This window comes from Aulonocara stuartgranti, assembly GCF_965226115.1.
Source record: "Aulonocara stuartgranti genome assembly, chromosome: 6".
NCBI classification, from domain to species: Eukaryota; Metazoa; Chordata; class Actinopteri; order Cichliformes; family Cichlidae; genus Aulonocara; species Aulonocara stuartgranti.
Window position 1 is genome coordinate 17108244 of NC_138944.1, and position 17996 is coordinate 17126239.

General features: G+C 42.1%; 1 protein-coding gene across 7 annotated transcripts in view; it reads left to right on the plus strand.

Moving 5' to 3' along the window:
• Positions 1 to 11012: 11012 nt before the first annotated feature.
• The window catches only part of nfixa (nuclear factor I/Xa), a 107365-nt gene continuing 100381 nt past the window's right edge, over positions 11013 to 17996 (plus strand). For 2 of the 7 annotated variants that reach the window (XM_082535095.1, XM_082535088.1), the window contains exon 1: positions 11031 to 11951. In XM_082535095.1, coding sequence (XP_082391221.1) covers positions 11949 to 11951 — 3 coding nt within the window. In that variant the 5' untranslated portion in view covers positions 11031 to 11948. Of the gene's footprint in view, positions 11952 to 17996 lie in introns of all 7 variants that reach the window. The other 5 variants (XM_082535093.1, XM_082535087.1, XM_082535089.1 and 2 more) reach the window with 5 other exon arrangements.

Genomic DNA, 17996 nt, shown 5'->3' on the forward strand with positions numbered 1-17996 from the left:
CTTTTCTTTGTCATTCTTGTCTTGTTTTGTTTTGGGGGGTTTTGTAAGACTTATTCAGCCTTTTGTCAAAACATAAAACCCAAGTATGATGCAATATATGGGCCTGGATAATGTTTTCTGTGCATCTGTGCATATGTGTCTGCATACAAACGCCTGTGTTAATCCCAGTCTCTCCCAGCATCTGGAGCCTTGACACAGTTTAAAGGGCTGGCTGTGTCCGCAAAGAGCTGGGCCAGTGCTCGCAAACACATACACGCAGCCGCACACACACACTCACACAGCTATCTAGGGCACCAGAAGGCCTCGGCAACGCCAAGGCAGAGGCTGCCCACTTTGGCACCATGAGGTGGGGCTGCGCTGGCGCTTTGGGGGAGAGAGAAATGGCAAGGGTGTGTGGTAGGTGCTGGGATAGAGGAGAGGAGATGGGTGGATGGGGGTGAGGTGTATATCTATGTGCGTTTGTCTGCGTATTGGTGAAGGGAGGGGAGGGCACCTGGCATGTGATAATAACCCTGGGAAAACGCCCATTCCCTCTGAAGAGGAAGGTGCAGAGGGAGGAGGGTGTGTGAGAGAGAAAGACAGAATGAGATGCAGGCATGAAAACAGGCACGTGTGTGTGTGTGTGTGTGTGTGTGTGTGTGTGTGTGTGTGTGTGTGTGTGTGTGTGTGTGTGTGTGTGTGTGTTGGGCTTGAGTTTGGCTGTTGAAGACACAAACTCCAATCTTGGAGCAGTCCATCCTAGTGTTCTTATGCTAATGCTGATTCTGTCATAGCTTGGAGGACAGGTGCTATATTTCATTCACAGCTAGACACGAAAGAAGAAGAAAAGGGAGACCTCATTTTGTCTCTTTCGCTGTTCATTGTGTCCCTAAAATACATCTCCATCTTCCTCTAAAGATCAAAATAATAATTCTGGAAACTTTTGGACGCATTCACACACAAACACATATGCACACAGTGCTGAGACGGGGTACTATCTCCCTCTCTTGATGCCGTCTGCACCCCTACAGACACCCCCCACACCCGCTGTACTACCTCCTCTCCTCTACGTAGCACCACAGATGCCCATGTTGCCCTGCAACAGCTGTCTCACCATGTGCCCTACCAAGTGTTGCCACCCAACGGAGGGGAGAGGAAGTGAGGAGGAGGGAGGATCAGAGTGGGAAGGGAGGGAGGGTGCTGAATTTTGGATGGGAGGAACCAGGTCATGAATATTAATTTCCCTTTTTCACTCCAAAAAGGAGCTGCCGATGTCTACATGGTGACCGCAGTTCTTGCTTTGTACTAATTATCAATGTGTAATCATAATTTTTTATTGCACCCTGGCTCACTCGCTCTTTCTGTTTCTGTCTCCCTCTGTCTGGCTGTTTCTGCGAGTCTCTCTTCTCATTTGGTTCTGGATTTGGTCGAGGTGATGGCCAGTGCCCATATTTCCCCCCCCCCGGTCACAGGAAGCCCTGGAAGCAGAGTGGAGAAGGAGGAAACCACAGTTGCGGGGCTCCGTCCTATTGGTGCAGCAGGTTAGCGGCACGTTTGGTGACCAATAACCAGAAGGGGTTGCATAGTAACAGCAGGACGTGGAGAGAGGGTATTTTCAAATGCAAACACTGGTCCAACATGTCAGGTGCAGGATCCAGACTCGATCCAGTGACAGAACAAAATGGAGGGCCAGGATGGTGTGCCGCCATTTTGGAGCAAAATATTTTGAGTATGCATGCCATGTCTCCTAATTATGTAGAAATAAGCAGTTTAAACTGCAGTGCAAAGAAGTGGCAACAAAATGACCTTGAGCAACAGCGTCAGCTGACAAAATAAAATCGTCGCTAGCGGTTGATTAATGACCGAATAATCAACAGTATTTTCTTTTACTGTAATTTAATTAAGTGTAATTCAAAGGTGCCAACGTCACGACTAAGCCGCTCTAAATATTCAGCAAATTACTCAAAATTCATTCAAAGACAGACATCTGTGCTCACAGAGGAAGCCATACCTGTGACTTTCTTTTTTTATTTTGAAATTGGAAAAGTAAATCAATGAGGCATTAAAGATGCCAGGACAGATGGATGTGAAAGTAGAGTACCATCCAATAAACCGATGCCACATATTCTTCCCCTGTGGTCTTTCTGCATGCTAAATAAATGCAGATGAGACCCTGAGACGCCCAAATTAAAGAAAACTAATAAAAAAGTATAGGGAAAAGTACAACAACAAAAAAAAGAGTTGTGAGTTAGTGTGGCATAGCACCCTCCTTGTGTATTTGTTCATTTAATTTTGAAGGGATGAAAGCAGACAGGCATAAAGAGGGGCAGACGTAGAGAGATCACAGCATCGTGTACCGTATTGGTGGGTAGTGTGCCACACAGTCTGCCTCCTAAAGCAATAAATCTGAAACAGCATAATAGATAAACGCAATTCAGAACACAAAATACCCTGCGAGGGAAAACTAATAAAAAACTGAGTGATTAAGTGGAATCAGAGCTCTTAGGCAGTATCTGGAGATGGGGGCTGTCGCCATACAAAGACCAGAGCGGGCCAACACAACAGATGAGAGAGCATAGGGACGGGGGGCCGAGAAAACGAGGGCTAAAAGCAGAGGGAACGAGAGACAGATGATGGAAGTGAGGAAAGGAGAGATGGAGGAGAGAGAGAAAGTGAGGGATGGATGGGGCAGCAGATCAGAGGGAGCCTCTAGTGTGTCTTGCTCTCCCTTTAAAGAAGAGCCAGGAAAACAGATTAGGAGTCCTCTTTTCTCCTGGGGAAGCACGCGCGCACACACACACACCACACACACACATACCTTCCATTTAACCACCGTCCCCCCTCCTCGTCACACAAACATAAAACTAACTAACTTTTACGCTGCACCCGCCGCTGACCTGCCCGGCCCAGAACAAATTCGCTCGGTGCTGAAGTCGTCCTCGCTCTCAGAATGGGAGGAGACACAGAGCCACAATGACAGCCTGTGTGCTGCCGTTTAGGTGACCTCACATCAGGTCACGTTTGCTAACTGTTTATGACACAAAGAAGAGTATCTGCCTGCTTCAGAAGGATGCGAACACAAAAAGCAATCGTCCGTACAAATACAGGGAGCTACTGTGTCCCTGTGAGTAGGTAATGTGGCTCATATTTTCTTCTCACTTGAAGATAAATAACATAACTTAGGGTTATATTTAAATGATTCGTCTGACTAGGTATTTATTTGCATTGTCAGATATATGAAAAGCAATTGTGTAAAAATAAACTCCCACCAGTTTCCCATCTTCAAATTGTTCCTTTTGCTCGCTTAATACTCCAAAAAAAAAAAAACCCAGAATATTCAAACATGGCAAGGAAACGCAGCAAATCTCCACCATGAACAAGCTGGAACCAATAAATGTCTAGATTTGGAAAAAAATAAAATAACCGTCAATCATCTAATAAATTAGTCACCTAATTATTTTTAGTTCTTAATTATAATATCCCCGTTGTCCAGCTAGTAATCTGACGTGAAATATGTGATTCAGAACTGTGCTTATGCTTTATCAGTTTCACTTTGTGCGTGTATGTGGCGTGCTATCAAAACTGTGCCCAGTGTGAGCTACTGATAAACCACCGCACTGACTATAGCACAAAGACACATGCACACACACTAAGCTCGTCTCGCTTTAATTCTAGGAAAGGTGAGGTCTCTCTTCAGAAAGCCAAACGGCTCTTCGCGTCCTCATGTCACGTACTCCCGATGCATCACCAACATTTGTCTCAGAGTAAAATTTGCAGTTAGACAAATCAGTGAAGCCGTACGTTATGCTTTACTGCACACTTTGATAAACAGTAATGGAAAAAGCATTCAAATCCTAAACTTCTTACTGAAACAATAACACGCTTTAGAAGCACTAAAAAGCCTGCAGACGGTAACAACTGCTGACTTTACAACAAAGCGTCATTTTTTATGACATTGTCCACTTTTGCCATATTGGGTTTTTTCTCCAAATCACCCAGAAATTACATGAGGTGGATAAAAAAAAGTATAAAATTTCCCTCTGACCATGTAGTGATGCAACCTAATCAATAAAAAATATAAACCTCAAGCCAAACTGCAAGTATTTCAAAACTGTGCTTAATAATTGAGTTAACAGCAGCTTTCAGTACATTTACCTTCAGTCCTTTTTTCTTAAAAATACTATCAATTTAAAGGATTTTTTCTCTCATTGTCAGACAGTTCCTGCTAGAGTTCACTAGTTCAGCCTAAAAGGGAGCACATGCTGAAAAGGGTTTCCTCACACATGTCCTCTATGACTTCAAAAGAGTGCAGCCATATAAAAAAATCGTAATAATACCTAAACAATAATGAAAATGATTTCGCGAGGACCCTTTTTGACATGAAGTGCCTTCAGAGGTGTTGGATATTATTGCCAAACAATGAATATGTTACTCCCACAGGCTTCATTTAAATTATTTTTTTCACCGTTCTTATCTGTTGTATATTGTTTAGAAATCAACCTTGTGCTCCCAGATGCAGCTGCCTTTAAATTAACCCCCACATTCCCTGTTTTAACTCAAAATATTCAACAGTAGAATTTTTTTTTTTTTAAAAAAGAGGTTAAAAAATATGATTCCAGAATTAAGGTGATATCAGTCTTTAGGTGGCTCATATTATTTTTTCAGTTTCCTTACAGTTAAAAAAAACAAACTACTATATAAGCACTGAGGGGTGGGATGGGGAATTACAGCTTATAATAAAAACCTAAATTGTGCTCTCCTCTATAGGTCTGTAAGGCACCATAACGCCATGATCACAATGTCTCTGAGTCGAGTACCACATGTGGCACATTCATGCCCTATCTCTCCTGCCAAATTTCCTGTCTGTGTAAGCCGTATAATGTAAAATAACAAGAAATAAACATTTAAATGAATCTTCATTTCCAGATAATTTCAGAATCACCTGATGTCAGTTTAGAGGTTTAGATCATGGTGAGCGCTTTATTGCTGTCCCCCAGTGGGGGAAAAATCTCCGGATTGAAGCTGCTGCCTCGAAATCTGTAGGTTAAAAAGTCTCCATGACTCTGTAGTGGGAATGTGCTCAGCTGGCAGCAGCAATGTGAACATACTCCACCCTCCATCCCATTCTCCCGTGCCAGGGCCGGGCATTCCTCACCCCTCCAATGGCCAGTTACTACCCGCTCTTTTTCTCTGCGTTGCACACAAGCGCACACAGACTTATTCTCTTTTGGCCCCTGTGCAACTACTTGAAGCTAACTATTTCCTCCTTTCCTTCTTTCCTTGCCACATACATTTCTCCATTTCCTCCTTCCATCCATGCTTGGTTCTATTTCTATTTCCGCTCTCTTCCGTGTTTTCCCCTTCAACAACACTCCATCTCCTCAGCGCTTTCCTTCAGCTGCTCGCTGATTTGAGTTTATTTGCATGGCAGAGCGTAAAAGATGCAGACAGTGTGAGCAGGGCCAGCAGAGCCCTCCCGTGTCCATCCAGGCCGGGGCTGAGATTTGTAATGCTAGACAACACTCTGCAATGCAGGGATAAAACCTCGGCCACCGCACACAAAAAGAGCCTTGTCTTTTTTCTTTTTTTTTTCGCCCCCCTTTCCTTTCCACCGCTTACTGCACTTTTGGAGATGCAGATTTCTGCGAGGCTTTTCTTTCAGCAGGGACAGGAATAAAGACTGCAGAGAGGGAAAAATGATAGTTCCAGTTTGAGTTTGATGTATGGCCTCGATGCAGGGTATATTTTTGTTTAGCTTTCACTGCAGCGCGCGGCGGTGAGATCAGGCTGGGAGTAGATGTCAGTAGTGCTGCAGTCAAGAGTCAGAGTGAAGTGGTTTAAAAAGAAGAAAGGCAGCACGACTCGGGCCTTCGGTTTGTATTTGCCATTTCTGTTGTAGATGTGCAGTCCACTCCTTCTGGCACTATTATAGATCCCAGATTTGGTTTCTTATATCTTCTTTTTTTTCAGTGTTGCTATATATACTTTGTTTGATTGTTTCTTTATAGCGGTCATGTGTGGCTTTGCAAACATAGCTGCGTGTGATCTTTACTAGTAGAATTATACATGCAGTAGCTGCTGAAGCTATTGGACTGAGCTCACAGTTTTGTTTGCATTGTTTTCTCCATTTTCTTTTTCCTTTATTTATAGTGGTTATAGATTTGGTGAATGCCTTTCTGCCACACTTGTTCAGATTAGATAAATCAGCTTCTGTGTTTTTTGGGCCATTACGTTTGACAAATGTGAGTTATTTGAGCTTTTAGTTTGGGGGCCAGAAAGAGAACCACATAAACAGACACAGATTTGCTGGGTTGTTTTCTGAATTGCTTAAAAAGAGATGATTCTTTCTAAATGCTTAAAGGATATTTCAGGTTTTTCCCTAGCACGCCCCGTCTCCCCTTCATTATACACCTCAGTATTTAGTAATTTCTTCAATAAAGTGTGTACCTGTTGATTGAAGTTTGGCAGTGCGCTCTGTTTGGCAAACTCCAGTTCTGCCTTGTATTTCGTGCCTCTAATCTTGCAAACATGTAATGACACCAAGTCCATCACTGATGAGTGAATATTTACAATATCTCAGTGCCATCCACTGAGCAGCTCCGTGTCTCATTCAGCATTAGTGTTCTTCTGATAATTAGTTTTGTCCGTGTCAATCATGGTTTGCAGTTATATTCCAGCTTGGAATGTGAAACTTGTCATTTGGAGTAAAAAGAAGAAGAAAAAAATTCCCCTGATTCGTTTTGGGGTTTACAGACAAGCATTTTGGACTTAGAAAAACTCCTTCTATGTTGTCTAAACTTTGCTTGCCTGATCCCACAATGTGCCCTTCTTTTCTCGCAGTGAGGTTTAGAGAACTTATTGCCCACATAATGCTGGGTCTTAAAACAGCGTGCTATCAGAGCCATTGTGGTCTGCAGTAATGGCTGGTTTAGGGGGTTGTGGTGAGACTCACTGCTCAGGGCTTTCATTAGCTCAAATCTCAGCCTAATTGATGCTCATAAGTTGCCTCGCATGATTAGGACTAGTGAAAGCCAACAAATGTCCTTCAACTTTTGAGGCATATCAACTAAATATATATTTTTTTAATGTTCTATTCCAAGAAACATCAGAGGAAGGCATTAAGTCTTCTGAGACTTCTCCTCCTTCTTGTATTTTGTTTTAATGACAAATAATCTTCTCTTTATTAGCGCACTGCCTGTTTCCACTAAACGCAGCTTAATATTTAAATACCTGGAAAAACACAAACAGTTTTAAGGGCCTCACATTAAAATAAGACCAGCTGCCCAGCCCCCTCGCCTTTTTTTTTATTATAAATCAGGACTGTAAGAAAAACATGGGAAATGTTGAAACCAGGTCAACTGCTAAACATATGGTGCCTCAGCATCAGGAGGAAGAAGTATAAATTATTATTTATGACACATTAATAAACAAATACATGCAGTTTTGCCTCTGTGTTATATTTATCAGCTTTAATTATTACATTTTAAACAATGTTTTTGCGACGGCCATCGGACTTTTTTGCGTTTTTCTTTATTTATTTTTTTGTTTTTGTGGATTTTATTTATTTGAGAAAACAATTTGAGATGTATAATTCCGTGTAATACTGTCGACGTTATTTACGTTATTAAAACCATTCCGTTTTATAATGCAGGTGTAATTCTGCCTTTGAAATTTCAAGCGGAAATGTACATCTAAAGAAAACGAAGGGGGTATTTAAAGTTTCAGTTTCTCGTTTTTTCAGCGTCCTCAGAGATTCCGTGTTTTAAATACCTGTGGATTTCCCCCCATCTATGTTTTTTATTTATGCCATATTTTTACTTTAATTTTATAGTGTTTTGATTTTACGTTTTTTTCGGATTTTTAATCTCTTGTTTTATTTACGGTGTTTTTTCCCCTCAAATACCTGGTTGTTGATTAAAACACCTGTCTTGATGTCTTGTTAATATTTTTCCAACGATTTTCACTAAACAGCTTTAAAACAAAGCTACGTGATTTTTTATTATTATTATTATTATTATTGCTAGTACAAAAACACCTTTCGATTTTTATCATCTCATTTTTTCTTTTCTTTTTTTCCGGAAGCAGATTCGTTACCTGAAGCTTGTAGAAGTTTCTGTGGGCCTGCGGTAAGTTCCGGGCTACAGCACAGCAAAATCTCCAGTGTTAAATTAACACTAGAGAGTGTCTATATGGGTCCACTCCTCTGAGTGTTAAATACAACACTGTTGAGTGTTAAATTAACACTTTTGACAGTGTTATATGTTTAAAAGTAACCTAGTCAGTTTAGAAGATTAACAATGGCTAACACCGAGCAGTGCTGATTTTCTAACACTGGAATATTTCTAACATTTTGAGTTATTTTCCAGTGTTAGAAAATCAGCACTGCTCGGTGTTAGCCATTGTTAATCTTCTAAACTGACTAGGTTACTTTTAAACATATAACACTGTCAAAAGTGTTAATTTAACACTCAACAGTGTTGTATTTAACACTCAGAGGAGTGGACCCATATAGACACTCTCTAGTGTTAATTTAACACTGGAGATTTTGCTGTGTGGGCTGTGCTGAGTACACAGTGCGCGCTCACTGTGCTGTTATTTGTACTTTAATTAAGAGTTAAGAAAAAAGAGGGGGGGAACCGTGTTGTGGGATTATTTGGGGTTTAGAGGCACAGTTTGGTGTTTTTCCAATTAACTGGTCACTCTCCAACCAGGCCGTTGGGCATGTGTGGGCTTCAGCATCTGTAAAAAAAAAAAAAAGAAGAAGAAGAAGAAGAAGAAGGGGAGAGAGAGAGACCAGAATTAATATTAAAAGTAAATAAATAAAGTATTGGGAAAGTTCAAGGTACAAACTGTGAAACTTAACAAGACGCTTGAGGTAGAAAGCCTCTGTCATTCAATCAATTAATAAAAATGTTAATGTAACATTAGGAATTATTATTAATAATAATAGTATCATTGTTATACTCATTATCATCGTCATTATTGTTATTATTATTTGTGCAGGCTCCTACTCCTCTTTCATACTTTAAGTCATTCACCAACTTTAGTATTCAAGCCAATCATTCATCTGATTGTTGAACTTACCAGTAATCGCTTACCTCGACGTCTACCTGCAGTTTGTTTTATGCCTAAACAAATAAGATCCTATTAGTTATTTAAACAAAATTATCATTGAATTAAAAATGTCAGAAATATGTAAATAATAGAGAGAGTGAGGGTCAACATTTTGAAGGCCTAGTCATTTTTTTTCCCTCTTTTTCAAAATAATTCCATAAAAATAATTTTATGATAAACAAAAGGAAAATGTGTTTGTAATACAGGTCCTTGTATCAATTAAAGGAGGCGATAAATTGTTGACCTACTAAGTGTTAGGTTACGTGGTTTCTGCTCAGTCTCGTCATATTTTGGTCAGTCTTGGTTGTCTCCAGTGTTAAAACAAAATTAAAACTACAGAAAAACAAATAAAAACGACACTTGTTCCTATCTCCCTGCTGTTGGGTAACTGGGCCACAGGGGCCTCCGTTTCTAAACAATAATAACAACAATAACAACCCCGCACATGTCATCCCGCCACAGACGCAAACCGAATAATCGAAATTATGCTGAAACAAAAACAAATTCATTTAGAGATGATTAATTGATGTGGCCAAATGTGTGGGGAGGTCAGCGTTTAATTATTTATAAACCCTCATGTTGGAGGAATGTCATTAGGCTGTTCCCCCCCCCCCTCTCTCTCTCTCTCTCTAAAGAAGAGAGGCAGATAACTCCACACGCACAGCTGAAAATAAAAGCAGAAATAAGGCCAAATTCTGATTTATCCAGACGATGTGTATCAGATTCATCTGCAACAACGAAAATATTTAGTTTGTTGCTTTGATTTGAACCAGCCGTTTCTAACTGTAGAGGAAAGCCCGAAGGTTGAGTATGAAACAAGAAACGGCCAAGTTTTGAATGTGACTGGCGTGTGAACAGGTTGAGTGACCAAATCTGCACAAAATCTTCCAGATATTTTTGTTTTCTCCAGAGTTTATTTTTAAATCACTCTTATCTGCTTTTTTTAAAGTGACTTTTTCATTCTTAGATTATGTCCTTTAGGCCCCACGGTGTCCCCACAAATTCTCCTGGCCAATTTCATTTGAATCAAAATCTGTTCCAGGTGATGTATCCAAGTTTACATTAAAAGAAGAAGAAACTTTCTTAAATTGAAACTTGACATCAGAAAGCATGTGCACCAAGTGTCTTATGTGGAAGGCCTGCTGGATCTGGCCGTTGTCCTTAAAATCTCTGGAGCAATAAACAGTTTCTTAAAACACGTGGTTGCTTTTTGGTAAAGTGGAGAGAGTGTTGTTGTTTTTTTGTTTGTTTTTTTAAATCATGTTGGTGAGAATGTCTGCGATATCTCAGATGAATTTGATCCTGTTGCTTCACAGCGTCACATCCTGACAGTCACATGCAAAATACCCTTAGTGCTACAGATATTGATGGAAATCAAACAAAGTAAGTTTTGGGATTGAGGAAAGCGGTCCTGCTTGGCTGCTCAGTAAATGACAGCTGACTTTTCCCCCTTTTTTATATTATCAGATGCGTGGACACACAGAGCACAGCTTATATCTATGGCCAGGTTGTCATTAAAATAACATATCATCCTTTAGTGGCCCGATCTTTGCTCTTGGGTTGTAAACATAAAAAAAAAAACCACCACACACATAAAAACCGAGCAGCTCTGCTCTCGCTCGGCCGTCCCCACAGAGTCACTCTGCAAACTTCAGGCGGTAGGTAGGAGCCGGCGCAGCTCTCTAATCCCTGCAGCCCGTGATTTAGCCTCTGGTCCTCCTAATGCTCCTAAAGCCCCAGCTGCTCTCCTGGCCGCTCCGCTCTCTCCGCGACAGACTGCACACCGCTCGCTTTATTAATAATTCACCTAATAATTCACCAGTTCGACGCTGCCGCCTGAAGCACCGGCCCCCCACTGTAAACAACTGCCCCAATTCCCCGTCTATTATTTTGTGTATGTGCGTGTAAACAGGGCGCATGCTGCTGAGGTGAGCTATTTAGTGGCTGATATTTTGGGAGGGAGGGAAGAGCAAGGCAATCTATCGCTGCCGGAGCGCACGGCGAGCTTCCATTTTTACGCACCGAGGCATCCAGAGCCCCGCCGAAGCCGCGACCGACGACGTATCGCTGTACAGGCATTCCTCTATCGGCGAGGCTGTAGCGATTTGAAGAGGCACGACGCAAGCTGCTCTTTCATCTCGTCAGCTTTGAGGAGGAGGCGGCGAGGGACCAGGGGTGTCCCCCCCGTTTGCGTGTAACTCCGTGCGTGTGCTTGCGTGTGTTTGTGTGCGTTCGGATCAAGAGAGAGGAGAGAGAGAGAGAGATACGAGGGTAAAACAGATCGGACGCGCGGCATAGGAGACAGCTGCTTTTGGACACGTTTTGGACACAGAAGCTGATCGACCGCAAAGGCTGCACACGGAAAAATAATAGAAACAAAACTTACTCTGCGTCACTTCTCCCGTCCATTATTATTTTGGGTTATTTTTTTGATTTTTTTTAAACCCGTATTATCAGTATTAATTCGGGGAGGGTTTTTTTTTTAGCATCTCCCAGTCTGCTGGAGTTTTGCCGCCGAAGGACGCACCTCGGGACTTAGACGCAGACGTCTCCCTCACTTCTTTCTGCGGGACATGGGCGCATCTGACGCCAAACAGCGGTAGACGGAAGGCTCGGAGCTGGTGTCTTCGTTTCCTTCTATCGCTTTCAGAGTGGACCGACTTTTGAAAGAGCGTGTTTTTTTCTCTATCTGGGCCTAAAGCCGACGTGTTTAAAGGTCCTTTTTTGCTTCCGGCAACAGCGAAGAGACTAAGTCTTCCTCCCTCATCTCTCACTCCCTCTCTCACTTTTTTGGAAGCTGAACTTTTAAAGGAAAATGGGGCATTGAGAGGGTTGGCAGATCTCCCCACGCTATAATGGTACGTGCTGTGTAACTCAATAGTTCCTTTCTGTTGGCTCTATAGGGTAAAGTCTATAGGGCTGGAAATAAACAAAACATGCTTGCACTTATTTCAGGGCTCTAATTTCTTTGTAAAGAACTTTTGTTGCGGATGGATTTGGTGCTAGAGTTCTGGGCCACAACACACCTGTGTGCGTCCCTGTGCACGTGCGTGTATGCGCGCGTGCAGATGTAAAAGTAACTCAACTCGTTTGTCTGCCAAATGTAATTACAAAGCGTCTAAATGAGCCGCGATTGAATAAACATTCAGTACTGAGCGCTGAGTGTTAAATATTATTCTCACACACTGCCTTGTTTTTCCTACAGCTCCGTGCATTTTATGACCAAAGTGATTTTCATTTATTTGTTAACAATAAGCTACTTTTTTGTTGCAGTTCTTTTTCGTGAAATTTCTCCCACAGTGCTCTCAAATATCTGCAGCTGTAATAATTATGTGCATGGCATGTGTTCAAAATTAATTTTCTCCACATTTAAATCAGTGCAATTCTCCTTTCTGGCGCGTTAACGTGCATCGAGTGGCCCTGTAGACAGAGTCTGATCTTTGCTGCTAAAGTCACACAAAATAAAAGCAAAGGTAAATCTTAAAGACTCGCACAGTGATCGTGTGTGGACGATTATTACTGCTGTACTGGTTATTATTATGCCCTAAGAATCGCAATAAATTAACGTGGCGCACGACTCTCGCGCGTTACTCCACCTTGCACTCGCCGACTCGAGTCTTTTCTATCAGAAGGCGGCTGCTCTTTTTTATCAATGGGCACTTCATTTGCGTAGCTGATGACACTTTATAGCGACTACAAGGGGGTGGGGAGGTGAGGTGACACACAGACCATCTTTGTGCCCTCAGAACAAGCGCTGAGAGTCCTCAGAAAGAGCAAGTAGCATAAATTAGAGCACCTCCGAAGCATTTAATATTGATCTGAAAATCGGATGATGACGATGAGCTCATTATCTCTCTAAATCCAGCAGCATTTGGAGATAAATATCAGATTTTATCATCAATATCTTCTCTAAAACTGCTACAGCAATATTGAAAATGCAAGGCTGTGACCATCAGCTTTACGTGATCTCTATTAACTCAAAGCTTTACGTTTTAAAATGTCCTAATAAAAATGCAGCATTATCATTGCTAAATCAACTTAAGAGATTGAAGCAGAAGATTCCATTATTTTTGGTATTTTGTTTAAGCTATTTTTACTCATAGATTTCTGATTAAATTTGCTAAACCTGTGAAGTATTTTAAGGTGATAGTGATGGTTGTTTACTGCAACATAGAAATAACAGACTGCACTGTGAAATACTTTGTAGATCATCCGATATGTTTCAGTATCTCACTATTACAATCCTGTAATATAACTCTTACCTCTTACTCTTGCTCACACGTCTTCACCTCAAATATCGATGCTGTTACACACAAATACTCATCTACCTTCCTGAAAGTTTGAGACCTGTTTTAGAACAGTCAATCCTTAGAAATAAAACAGTGAGAGTTTATTTAGACTGAAACCGTATTTGATTATAATGTTTCTGGGAATGCACACGGAATCTCACAAATGATAAGCACCAAAGATACAGGAGGGGAAAAAATGTATAAACTTGGCACTCAGATAATTACAGATCTGTCTCTTTATCATACTGAGTGAGTATACATAACAAAAACACTTTAAAAATAATACACACATATATATATCTATCTATATATTTATATATAGATAGATATATAGATTCGCGGTCACTGACATGATCAAATATTGCCTGTATATGCAGCATTACTTTAAAGAGCATTAGCAGAAGTGTTCATTCACTTTTTGCACATTTATCATCGGCCGCCAACTTTGCACGAGCACCCTGATTGCTCTCTACATGAAGGGCGCATAGCCCACACGTTGTCACGTGTTTTTTTATGGGTTATAAATGTCAGCCTTACGTGACATCGAGGGGGTCACCTACCAAAAACTTTTTCTTGCCCCAGCTGCCCTGACTCACAGTCATACCTGCTAAACAACAACACAGACAGGCCCCAAGACGCTCAAGATGTCAAATTCTAGGCCGCATGTGTCTTCTGATGTCAGCTTTCCAATTATCTGTCTATATATCTTAAGGTAAGCCAAACATTAGACAATTGTTCGTAATTGGCAGTGATAATACGATGCTCATTTTGTTTTGATTCTCGGCCTATAATTTCACAGTTGGTTGCGCTGCGGTTGTTGCAGAGAAAACGTGCCAACCACAGAAGCTGTCAGTCAAATAAAAGTCAAGAAACTTATTGGTGCCAAGTTGGGAGGTGGGCGTAAACCTTTTACCAGATTATTAAATACATTTTCAAAGTACCATTTCAGTTAAGATGGAAGTGGGTGAGACATTTGAAATGAGCTCAACACGCTGCCTCCTTGAGTCACATTGTGTGTGTGTGTGTGTGTGTGTGTGTGTGTGTGTGTGTGTGTGTGTGTGTGTGTGTGTGTGTGTGTGTAACTCCATGCTTCCCGGTCTTTGTGGTAAACTCTACTGTATTAGAACCATAACCACAAGAAAATCTCCCCACGGATCAGTCCTTGTGTGACACAATGGGTTGATTGTCCCAGCCCAAACCTCATTGTTAAATGCATTAACCAGAGTAGCTAGACCTTAGTTGAATGTGGTTTGGACCTTCAAATAAGAGAATGAATAAGGACCCATGTACAAAGAAGGGTGCCAGTGGCATTGGGTTACTTAATGTGCCAAGGGGGCGTTTGGTGCAAGCAAGTGTGTCAGTGAAATGTTGCTGGTTCAGTTCAGTGTTACAACTGGCATGGTATTATCATAAGGCCACAGCCATAGCCTATCCTGTCTAGCAAGATTAGTAGTTGACAGGCAAGTTGCCAGGCCAAGTGCATCTTGGGGTGTGTCACAATGAGCGCTCTGTTCAGACCTGTTTAACCGAACAGTTTTGGTCAACAAAGACGCTTTTTTAATAAAGCAACGCTGGCGTAGTTTCACTATCTATCTGGCATTCAGGTGATTCATCTCACCTCACCTTTAAATTAAACCGCAAACCAGCTTGTATGAATTTCTCACACAAGTCAAATATCTTTTTACTCGAGGCATCTATTTTTTTAATACACCAGCAGTCAGGCCTCTTGAACAGACTCGCTTTTCACACGATGTGCCTCCCGCCTTATCCAGGATCCCAACATTTAGTATTATTGTGTAAAACACAACTGCACAATTAAGCCAAATGCAATCTTCAGCTCTGCGTCTTGGCTGTACTTCTGACCCAAGCAAACCTTCAGGACTCACGAGTGGAGTGAAATAATTAGCCCCACTCTACTCAGCCATCCATCCATCATTTTTTTAATGCAGCCCCTCGGTTTCTCATCTTCTTTCTTAGCCTCCCTGTTTTCTCGTCACCCCCCCTGAGAAGGCTGTGTGAAAAATCGTATTTTTCCAACGTTTCTCCCCGAGGCAGCTTTGGCAGGGACTCACACGGCGGCCATTTCTGCCTTTCATACACTCCTCACACACCATGGAACAGATCGCCGGTGCGGCCTGGCATCTTTGAAGTGGTTGCCATCTCACGCAGGTTGGCTGGACTGTTTTCCTCTCCCCATCCCCCTATTTTCATCCTGTGCCTTAAACTTGGCAGTGTTGCTTTTCAGGCACCAAATAACGATGATAAAAACATGGTTGAGACACAATGGTGGTTATAATAACCATGTTTTTTTAAAAGAAAGAAAAAGAAAAAAAAGAAAAAAGCGGGATCAACAGTGCTGGTAGTGGTTGTGGTTCATGATTGTGGGGCGGCCAGGATAAAGGTTTTGTGGAAACAAGGAGAGGGCTGCACCAGGTGTGTGACAAGTGTAAGTTTTTATGTGTAGGTGGTGAATTAGTGTGCAAGTGTGTGTTTTTGTGTGTAACTGCTAATGTGATATGCAGAGAGACAGAAAGCGAGGAAAGGTGGGGCGATGTGTGTGTGTGGTTGGGGGGGGGATCATTGATATGATGCCATTCATTTGCTTTAAAATGGAGCCACCTGAGAACAAATTCCACCATCAGGGCCTTTCATACACAAAGCTCTGTAGAGGTGTGTTTGTAAGTACATGTGTGAGTGTACGTGCAGTGCGAGAGCAGGTTTCGGAGATCTCACCTCCAAAGAATTTGGCCATATGGTCGTCAACACTAAATCCAAAGAGAGAGCGAGTGAGCCAAGGAAAGAGAAGTGTCTTCTTTTGTCAGTGAAGGCAGAAAGAAAGGCATCTTAAAACACACCATATACAGATACCTTAGATCAGATGGCTCAGACAAATAAATAAATAAAAATCCTCCACTGCATCCCTTACTCCACATATTTGTGAAGTAGGAAAATCTGTCTCAATTAACACATTTGCATTGGGCGATGATGGACTCCAAATAGGTCACTGACTCAATCTCCCGCCTCCGAATCTTCCCTCTAAAATGTTAATTAAGCAGGGCTTTGAGATTTTTTCGCTCAGGGCTGGCCATATGGGCCGGGCATATGTTCTATATATATAGTACAATATATAATTCATACACTGCTGCAGGAGAGAGTGTTTGGGGGCCCTGGAGTTTTTTTTAGGGGTTTACTACAAAGGGAATCAGTATGTTCTGGCCTCCCCAGTGCCAGGTACAGAGCTTAGCCTATTCATTAGCTTCATGTTATTCATTGTTGTACAATAGGATTGAGGTTCATCAACACCTGTTTTTCTGGCGAACATAAAGTGGGTGTTTAAATTCCTCTTTGTTGGATGGTTAATATGAAATGAGAGCAAATTATCTACTGTTGGAGTTCAATTGTTGTTGGGGTTTTTGGTTGTTTGTTTTATGTGTGTTATGTTGCTCTTCCTGAAGTCAGGTTAAATGATAGCTAATGCTGAGATTCTGGGGGTACGAAAACCTACAAATGTACAAAAGGTTTTCTCAAATAGTCAGCGCTCCCAGTTGTCCCACTGCCATCCAGCCAGACACCCATTCACCAGCAGCACTGGGCAGCAGCAGCCAATAAAAACAGCTCTTTCCCACCCGCAGCTTTTTGGGTTCGACTCAACCAATCAGGGTAGGCTTGCTGGTGCACCTGACGCTGTTTCTGGCCAGGGACAGCCAATCACAGAGGCTCCAGCACACCTGATGCATTGTGGTCTGCTTGCTGGTAGTCAGCAGGCTCGCACTGCTGTGGACCCCACCACAGGTGTCGTGGATCCAGGCCATTATTCTGCCTGCCAGCCAATCAGAGGCGTCATTTCATTATCAGACACATGTGGCCTGGCAGAATCTGAGTGCTTGCATTTTGTCGTGTGTGTGTGTGTGTGTGTGTGTGTGTGTGGATCTGCATGTCTATTAGCATGGATGTGTATTTGTGGATGTGAGGGACTCTATTACCCCATTCCCATAATGCCTTGCTCTCTTATCAGCAGGCCTCTCTGACTCTGAATCCCAGCTTCATCATCATTTTGAAACTCGTGTTGCCCCCTCAAGGAGTCGAGAGCCTCAGCAATAAAAAAGGGCTAAAAATAGGAAAAAGAAAACAATGTTTATGGACTAATAAAGATGATTAAGAATCGCACAATTGCAGAAAAATGGAAGGTTTGCGAGTGCAGATTATCTGTAATAAAAAGCTGAGGGGAGAGATTGGGGAGAGAGGGAGAAAGAGAGTTAGCCATACAGACCTCTCATTGCGAAGGATATGAATAGCCTTTGTTTTCACCACAACTCAGGGCTGTGTGGTCTGCCAACGTCTGGCTCTTATTATGGGGTTTGTGTCTGTGTGTCTGCGTAAGTGGCATGCACGTGTATATCGGTGTGTGTGTGTGCGCTGGTACGTGTTGCAGTGTGTTTGCGCGTGAGGCAGAGTGAACATGGGTGTGGAAAAAATGTATATGCATATGGGCGATTATATTTTCAAGAGGGTTAGACTATATGCGTGTGCATTTCGGCATTTCCACACACATGCAGTGTTTTCTCTCTGCTCCCGTTCGCTGAATAAATGTGGCATGGGGTCTTGGGCTGGCAC